Below are 9,864 nucleotides of genomic sequence, written 5' to 3' on the forward strand. Positions count from 1 at the left end.
CAGCTAATGTGAGTCTACACACGATGTACCAATAGACAGTAAAATTAATGGACAAAACGACGCTGTAGACTTGCAACGGAGTGAAGGACATTAGAAGCTCTTTCCCGGTGATGGCTGAGCGTTACTGAGCAGCCTCCAACTGAGCTTGAAGACGTAGATGTGACGTGAGCAACCTGTCTGAAAGTTGGAAGTCTTCTGGTAGCTGTGCCAAGAGAAATCTCAATCATTCCCAATCTAGCAGAGACGGAGAGCGTAGGTATATGTAAGGAGATAACATAGACACAGGCTCATTATTGATCACTAAAATGATAGTTAACATTAGTCATTACACTTAAACAGCTGATGGAAGTCCAAACTGCCTGAGAGCTTCTCCTGTACTATACGGTAACTCCTCTACTATGAGACAGGAAGTCTCGTGGTTATGACCCAATCGTTAGCCTATTGTTATAAAAACGTCTGCTACGGAGCCATAACGTGAGCTACAAGGTAATGGAGCCTTTTATACATTGTCGTGTTTCTTTAGAAATAAACAACGGACAAATAGAGTCTTTAAACGCTTCAGATGTAAAGGTATTCTCTGTCAAAGTGACGTCAGAATGAATGGGAGTCAATGGGATGCTAACGGGGGGTTAGCGCTATAGGAGCTACGCGTAGCTCCTTGGGGAGAATACAGCAGCTGTCTGAAGAAACATTTATAAGATAAGATCAAACTTTATTGTCTGTTGACAAAGAACATTTTCTAGCATCGTCTGCTCCAACAGTCAATAAAAAACACAAACATAACAAAACATATGTTTGGTCACCTGACAAACATCTGACACACCTGCACGCGCACACGGCAGGTGATGGCTTGGTAGCATCAGAGTCTCCCCATAGGAGGTACACTTTCAGGACGCTCCCTTACCCCCTTGGATGTACCCTACATTTTACTCCCATATACCCACAATGCAACGCGGTTGTGAAGAAGCAGAAGTCACAGAGGAAACTGAAATGGAAAAATGGAGCAGGCTTTCGTTTCTAAACAGTGGAAATGTAACATGCAACATATAACATATGTATATACAACCTTTTACTCTCCTCCTGGGTGCTCGCTTTGTTTCAGGGACGTCTTAGAAGTATTTTAGTTTGGGTTTGTTTACATGATGCTGGGCGCCGCCTACCTCCATCGCACAAATAACTGGCGCATCTCCTGACGCAGCGATGATTTCAGTGTCGTGTCCGAAATCTTCTTTGGGTGTTCACCTCTTCACTATTCAACAAACACTACACTCTAAGAAATATCTGTGCATCGTTTGGGCTCCGACAACTACTGTCGGCCACGGAGGGTTTGGGGAGATTATAGAAGTCTACATTGTCGCTTTTTTTAGCCGATTTTTTTTCAACCTTTTTCCGATGTTGTTGTTGGTTCTTTCAACGCAATTTTTCCAACATTTGGGAAGTTTTCTTCAACATTTCTAGAAGTTTATAACTGAGCAGCTTTGTCTGAGAGACACACACATAATTCCCGTTCTTCTAATTAAGGGGCAAAGTCCGGGGCAATGAGCCACCAGAACTGTTTCTGTTATTTTTCTGATTTATTTCACAGAGTGTATGTAGGGAATAGTGAGTGAGTGAGGGAACGGTTTCCAACACAACTTATGGGTCCTATCTTGCACCCGGTGCAGCGCAAAGCCCGACGCAAGAGTCTTTGCTAGTTTAAGACTGACCCAGTTGTCAGTTTCCCGTCCAGCGCCCACGTCGTTTAAACAGCAAATGTACCTGCACCCATCTGTGGCCCATGGGCGTGCTGGTCTTACAGGGAGGTGTATTCAGGTGCGTTCTGGGCGTGCTGGTCTTACAGGGAGGTGTGTTCAGGTGCGTTCTGGGCGTGCTGGTCTTACAGGGAGGTGTGTTCAGGTGCATTCTGGGCGTGCTGGTCTTACAGGGAGATGTGTTCAGGTGCATTCTGGGCGTGCTGGTCTTACAGGGAGATGTGTTCAGGTGCATTCTGGGCGTGCTGGTCTTACAGGGAGGTGTGTTCAGGTGCATTCTGGGAGTATTGCTATCTTGAGGCAGTGGGAAGTGATGGCACCATTGACCAACAAAAACCTGGTCTAAAGTCAATAACGCAGCATTTCATTGTTATTTTAACAGAGCATTAGTAAAATGCTCCTAGGCTCGTGCACAGCACGTGCACACTATGCTTGTTACACACACAGGGACGCACAGCAGCACACACACATGCAGAAGATTACAAATACAAATATTACGGTGCAAATCCTCCATCATAACAGCAATGCTCCAAGGTCCAAACGCGCCTGGCTTTTAAAGGGAATGGGAGATGATCTCTGATTGGTTGATTGCATGTTACGCCCAAAACCAACTCTGATTAATGAAGACACTAAGTACAACCCTTTTGAACCATGCACCCGGCGCACGGACCCTTTTTTTCCGCCATCAAACTAGCAAAAGTGGATTTGGACACGCCCTAAACACACCTGCGCCAGGCGCTTCACGCCGTGCTCTTAGATCGTTAAAATAGGGCCTTTTATCTGTTTCTATCTGTCATATGTTGAGATAATAGTGGGTTCACATTGAGCTTGTATGGGATATACTTCTACTCAACCAGTCCACAACATTTAAGAACAAAAATGCATCCAATAAATAAAATGTAGCGACTTAAAAGACATTTGAGAGAAACATAAAACATAACATAAAAAGGTCCTGCACTCATTATTTCACTTCATGTAAGTAAAACTACAAATCGGCAAAATGTTCTCAAAAGTATTCAGCGTCCCCACAGAAACTTCCTTTATAAGCCATTAACTATCTAAGTCATTACCTCTGCCAAGGATGTTTTTCTGTCATTTTTCCGCATTCTCATGAACGGGTCAGACCAATACGTACATTATCCTACAAAACTAAACGACCACTGGCTGGTCACGTAACGCCGGCTACGAGCTCCGCGACGCCGAGTATTTAGCACTCAAAAAAGGCAACAAAAACTCAGTAAGAAGCAACAACAAGTTCTACAAAAAAACTCCAGAAACACGACAAAAACGTTGGAAACGTGACAAAAACTTGGGGGTCAATAAAGTCTATCTAATCTAATCTACTGGATTTAAAACATTGAAACGAGGTTTAACGTTGAAGTGTTGCTTTAAAGGTCCTATGACAAGCTGCTTTTTGGATGCTTTTATATAGGCCTTAGTGGTCCCCTAATACTGTATCTGAAGTCTCTTTTATATAGACCTTAGTGGTCCCCTAATACTGTATCTGAAGTCTCTTTTATATAGGCCTTAGTGGTCTCCTAATACTGTATCTGAAGTCTCTTTTATATAGACCTTAGTGGTCCCCTAATACTGTATCTGAAGTCTCCTTTATATAGGCCTTAGTGGTCTCCTAATACTGTATCTGAAGTCTCTTTTATATAGACCTTAGTGGTCCCCTAATACTGTATCTGAAGTCTCCTTTATATAGACCTTAGTGGTCCCCCTAATACTGTATCTGAAGTCTCTTTTATATAGACCTTAGTGGTCCCCTAATACTGTATCTGAAGTCTCTTTTATATAGACCTTAGTGGTCCCCTAATACTGTATCTGAAGTCTCTTTTATATAGGCCTTAGTGGTCCCCCTAATACTGTATCTGAAGTCTCTTTTATATAGACCTTAGTGGTCCCCTAATACTGTATCTGAAGTCTCTTTTATATAGACCTTAGTGGTCCCCTAATACTGTATCTGAAGTCTCTTTTATATAGACCTTAGTGGTCCCCTAATACTGTATCTGAAGTCTCTTTTATATAGACCTTAGTGGTCTCCTAATACTGTATCTGAAGTCTCTTTTATATAGACCTTAGTGGTCCCCTAATACTGTATCTGAAGTCTCTTTTATATAGGCCTTAGTGGTCCCCTAATACTGTACTGTATTCACCTTTGAAAGAGTAATAAAAACTCCAAAGAGTAGGTTTAACGTTTGAGGTGTAAGTTTTGAAATCATGAATGAAATGGTACCTCATGTATAGGAAAGGTGGTCCGGATGTTTTGTTGTTCGCCCAATAGGAAAACAGGGCAGACGTGGCCAATCAGAGGCCTGCCTTTTATCCTGCAAGGAGACAGCAAACAGAGAAGCGTATTGTGATTTTCTGTAATGTCAAATTCTCTCTTTCTTTCTCCCCCATCCCTTCGTCTTTTCCTTCCCTCCTCTTCCTCTTCCACTTCCACTTCCACTTCCTCTTCCCTTTCCTCCGGCAGTCTCCGTGTTGCAGACGGTGCTGGTCAGCGCTGGTCAATGTGACTCTGTGTTTAAAGGTTTCTCAGACTGTCTGCTTCAGTTGGGGGAGAACATGGCCAACTATCCCCAGGACCTGGACGACAGGGACAACCTGCACAAGATCTGCAGGTTCGTTCAAACACACACACACACACACACACACACACACACACACACACACACACACACACACAGACACACACACACACACACACACACACACACACACACACACACACACAGACACACACACACAGACACACACAGACACATAGACACACACACACAGACACAGACACACACACACACACACACACACACACACACACACACACACAGCACACACACACACACACACACACACACACACACACACACACACACAGACATACACACACACACACACACACACACACACACACACACACAGACACATAGACACACACACACACACACACACACACACACACACACACACACACACACACACACACACACACACACACAGACAACCACAGACAACCACACACACACACACACACACACACACACACACACACACACACACACACACACACACACACACACACACACACACACACACACACACACACACACACACGCACAACAATCGTATGATATCATATTCAATGTGGTGCATACAGCTATAAAGACGTGGAACACATGAATGACATTGCATTGCTATTCGTAGCTAAATGAGCCAATGCATCATGAGAACAGCCTGATTAGTAGGTGTAGCAGGCCCTTTCTAACCCTATCTATCCATGAGGCTGATAACCGCTGAGAAGGACCATTAAATGCTAAATGATGACATTTGAAACTCGCCAGTGACGCTCTCGTGAGTCTTGATCTAACAGAGGAAATAATATGAGTGATTTAACTGCAGACCCTGAGGGGGAAAGTGAGGTTTGAGGGTGTAGAGTTGGGTGGGTGGAGTGTGCATATGTGCAAGGCAGGGGGTGTGGAGGGTTTACTTGCAAGACAGCTGCCCCCCCCATCAGCTACACCTCCTTTAATCCCCCTTTTCATCCCACCACCCAAACCGGGTGGGCACCAGATGGCCCGCTGCAGCAAGAAGCCCCCACCCCTCCACACACACATGATTTTTTAATTTAGTGACAGCTCCATCACAGCGGTGTCGAGGCGTGGCAGGAGGCACACACACACACACACACACACACACACACACACACACACACACACACACACACACACACACACACACACACACACGCGCGCGTTAATTGCTCAGAGATGTAGCATCGACACGACTCGGTTCAGAAGGTCAACATCAATAAGAGCAGATTGGAAGATTGGATTAGATACGCTGCACGTGTGTGTGTGTGTGTGTGTGTGTGTGTGTGTGTGTGTGTGTGCGCGTGTGTGTCTGTGTGTGTGTGTGTGTGTGTGGCAGCAGGCTGCATGGTGTCATCTTTACATCAAGTGGGAGGAGGTTGGAATAAGAAAAAAAAAGATGAACAGATGAGAGACAAAAAAAAAAAAAAGAGCCATCCCAGAAGAAAGACAAAGAATATTGGGATTAAACACAGAATAAAATAACTAAATAAAAGGAAAAAGGACAGAATAATGAAGGCAAAGAGGAAGTAAGAGAGGAAGGAGAAACTAGGGAGGAGGATGCGGCTTCAGTATGAATAAAACATGGAAATAATGAAGGAAAAGAAGGAGATACAACGGGGGGCAAAGGGAGAGTGGCACAGTAGAAAAGAAGAATAAAAGGGAGGGAATGAAAAACAGGAAATGAAAAGGGAAATAAATGAGGATGGGGAGTGAGGGAGAAGAAAAAGGCAAGGATGAAGGGTGGGGGAGGGAAATAAGGAAGGGTAGGAGATACAGGAAAGAGGTACAAAGGGAGGAAGGGAAGAGTGAAATTGGGGGAGAGGCATAGAAGGAAAGAAGAAATAAAAAGGCAGGACAGGACAAAAATAAAGGAAGGAGGATAGGAAGCAAGGGAGAAGGGCAGATTTATTTATATAGCACATTTTAGCAACAAGGCAATTTGAAGTGCTTTACATAAAACCTTAAAGAGCCGTTAAAAACATTATTAAAACGGGGTCAGCCCTATGTTACCACAGCCCAATGTTCCCACAGCCCAATGTTCCCACAGCCCAATGTTCCCACAGCCCAATGTTCCCACAGCCCTATGTTCCCACAGCCCTATGTTCCCACAGCTCTATGTTCCCACAGCCCTATGTTCCCACAGCCCTATGTTCCCACAGCCCAATGTTCCCACAGCCCAATGTTCCCACAGCCCAATGTTCCCACAGCCCTATGTTCCCACAGCCCTATGTTCCCACAGCCCTATGTTCCCACAGCCCAATGGTCCCACAGCCCTATGTTCCCACAGCCCTATGTTCCCACAGCTCTATGTTCCCACAGCCCTATGTTCCCACAGCCCTATGTTCCCACAGCTCTATGGTCCCACAGCCCAATGGTCCCACAGCCCAATGGTCCCACAGCCCAATGGTCCCACAGCCCTATGTTCCCATAGTCCTATGGTCCCACAGCCCAATGGTCCCACAGCCCTATGTTCCCATAGTCCTATGGTCCCACAGCCCAATGGTCCCACAGCCCTATGTTCCCACAGCCCAATGGTCCCACAGCCCAATGGTCCCACAGCCCTATGTTCCCACAGCCCTATGGTCCCACAGCCCAATGGTCCCACAGCCCTATGTTCCTACAGCCCTATGGTCCCACAGCCCAATGTTCCCACAGCCCATATATAGGAACATATGCATGCTCCCATTAAAACAGCTTAAATAGCACCATATAGTATGGTTTGGTGGACTGGTAGAAACAATCATAATGTACGTTTTAAAGGTACTCCCTTGAACAGGTTCCTATGACATCACTACACTCATTGAATTTGGGTGTTTTATTCAATTTTATAACATTTGAAGAAAAAGATAAGAGAAAGTTCAAAAAGTTCGGAAACAAATGACCAGCCGACGGTCTCCTAATTTCGTACGATATCATACAGACCGGTTTGTGCATTGATAGTTTAGATATGAGGATGGGAAACCTGTGGGTCGTATAATGGCCCTGACACACCAACCCGATAATCGGCCGTTGGACAGTCTGGCGAGGTCGGTGACTCGAGTCTGGTCGGTGTGTCCCGTGCCGTCGTCCGTCCGAGGGGCCGTCGGCCTTCATTTGGGGCGATGTGACATGTATAATCGGCGGGGCGGGCACTGCTGGCAGTCGGACTCAATGACCCATCTGATTGGTGGAGAGCTAACCAGGAAACGGGGAGCGGGATGAGCGTGACTAGAGTCTCTCAACATCTGACGAACATCTGTTAAACTGACCTTTGTTGATCTGAAATGAAGACAGATTCAGCAGCTGCACGGCCTGTTTCTCTCTTCAGATGTTTTCAGAAACACGTTTCGGTGAACTATTTTAGGACAATATGAGATCGTATTCTGAACGAGACGCCATGACAGTCTGTCTTTGAGTTTCCAGAGAAACCAGACCCACGTGACGCGTTCGTCCAATCAGCTGCCGGTTTTCATTTTTGGGCGACAATCCAGATTAGCGCCGCCTGCTGTTATGGAGACGTATTACGTCTCGTCTCTTCGGTGTTCTGAGGAACTTTTTGGACCAACTCGGGGAGACTGATCAGTCACACTGGCTTTACTGCTGACGGTCGGCCATCGGCTCGGTGTCTCTGGGCCTTTAGGGGTTAGGGTTAGGGGGATATAATCTGATACCTGTGGACCTGTGGGAACATATGCACGCTCCTATTAAAACAGCTTAAATAGCACTATAACAGTATAGTTTGGTGGACTGGTTGAAACAACAATAATGTATGTTTTAAAGGCACTCCCTTGAATGGGTTCCTATGACAGTTAAGCACAACAATTCGTAAGATATCCTTAGATTAGGGTTAGGTGCCTTAAAGTTGGGGGCTTAAAACACCATCGATCCCAATCGTCTGGTTATTGTTTGGAGGATTTGTTGAAACAACCATAATACATAATGTTTTTCATTGTAGAATAATTTCCCCAGAAAAATAAAGAAAGAACATGACCTCGCTGGAAGTTGGTATATATATACTCATGGAAAAGACGAGTGTAGAAATATGCTCAGATAAGAGGCTCCCACAACTTGCTTTGGGTTTGTTTTACTGGAAATATAAACTTAACCGGCTGTGTCTTCATAAGCTTTTCCTTCGCTGTGTTGCCAGATTCTGGGATGGCTTCCACTCTTGGCTCTGCCTCTTGAGTAGACGATGCATTCAGTTTAAAACCATGCCTCCCACTGCAGTCATAAGCTTGTGGTGTTAACGCTTGCTGTGTTTTCTCTCCTGCCAGTTACTGGGATAACTTCCACTCCTGTGCCACGACGGCGCTGGCCGACTGCCAGGAGGGAGCGACGGACATCTGGGAGAAACTGAAAAAGGAATCCCGCAGCCTGTATTTCCGTGGGAGTTTGTTTGAACTCTGTGGCGGCGGCAATGCAGCCCCCAGATCGGCCGACGCCAGGGGCCTCGCCTTGGTCCTAACCACACTGCCAACCATACTGACTTGGCTGGCGTTTTAACAAAAAACAAAACAAAGGAGAAACATAACAACGACAACAACAAAAAACACAACGAAGAAAATAAAAGAAATCCACAAATGAAAAAAGAAAATAGAAAACAGAGTGATAGCTACTCTTCGAAACTGAAAAAACATCAACAACTGAGTTTGAATTCATCTGCAGAAAAACTACACACCCAAAATGGATTTTTACTACATCTCCGTATACGGCGGCCTGGTTTTGCCTTCCTGGGACATCTGCAGGCCGTCCTCCTGGAGCGCTCATCCAATCACACGCTGACCCGACCCGGAGGTTGATAACATGAAATATTCAACGCGCCATTGAGCTGGAAATGATGACAGTGATGAAAATTTGATGGATCCTCGCCCTGCTTACAATCGTGGAATTACACAGTATTAAAGTCAACCATGAATTATTGATGTTTAGTAGGCTAGGCCTAGACAGCGCTCTGTGGCTGCTGGGTGCTGACACAATATCAGGCGCCACATTAGGGTTCCCATATAGCCTGAGGTACACACTCAATATCAGGCACTACATTAGGGTTCCCATATAGCCTGAGGTACACACTCATGTGTAACGTGAGGCCGAAGCTTAACGCCACAAAATCAATAGCTGCATCTCATGTCCCTTAAATTGCATCCCCGACTCTTCCACTTGCCTCGAGTCTTAGTTCCTCCCACTTAGGAGGCACGGGAGAGACGCGAGGAAATCATGCGAGGAGAGAGGCAACGAGCAAATGTGTTTTTAGAGGGATATGTCCTTTCCTCTGAAGCGTCACGTGACTTCGTCAGCTGTATGGGCAGAGTTAGCAACTCTTTCAGCTGCATGGCTTCCAGGAAGGCTGCTCTCTGTATCCTAGCCTATGGCTCCTCGATGATCCCTCCTCGATGCTCGCTCCTCGCGAGCATAAATAAGAGCTTTGAGACGGCCTTCACCGAGGAGGAACAGATCAATGCTGCGTTCCAGACACAACGTTTAGCCCGTAAGTTACGACTTCAAGTCACGACTCACGACTTTGTAGCGTTCCAGGCAAA

General features: G+C 45.6%; 1 protein-coding gene across 1 annotated transcript in view; it reads left to right on the top strand.

Annotated features, from left to right (window-relative positions):
• Positions 1 to 9,340, top strand: part of LOC144537515 (neuritin-like) — a 36,596-nt gene extending 27,256 nt beyond the window's left edge. Inside the window, exons 3-5 of the mRNA XM_078281273.1 lie at positions 2,701 to 2,730; positions 4,231 to 4,378; positions 8,602 to 9,340. Coding sequence (XP_078137399.1) covers positions 2,701 to 2,730; positions 4,231 to 4,378; positions 8,602 to 8,830 — 407 coding nt within the window. The 3' untranslated portion in view covers positions 8,831 to 9,340. The remainder of the gene's footprint in view (positions 1 to 2,700; positions 2,731 to 4,230; positions 4,379 to 8,601) is intronic.
• The last annotated feature ends 524 nt before the right edge of the window (positions 9,341 to 9,864 follow it).

This window comes from Sander vitreus, chromosome 22, assembly GCF_031162955.1.
Source record: "Sander vitreus isolate 19-12246 chromosome 22, sanVit1, whole genome shotgun sequence".
NCBI classification, from domain to species: domain Eukaryota; kingdom Metazoa; phylum Chordata; class Actinopteri; order Perciformes; family Percidae; genus Sander; species Sander vitreus.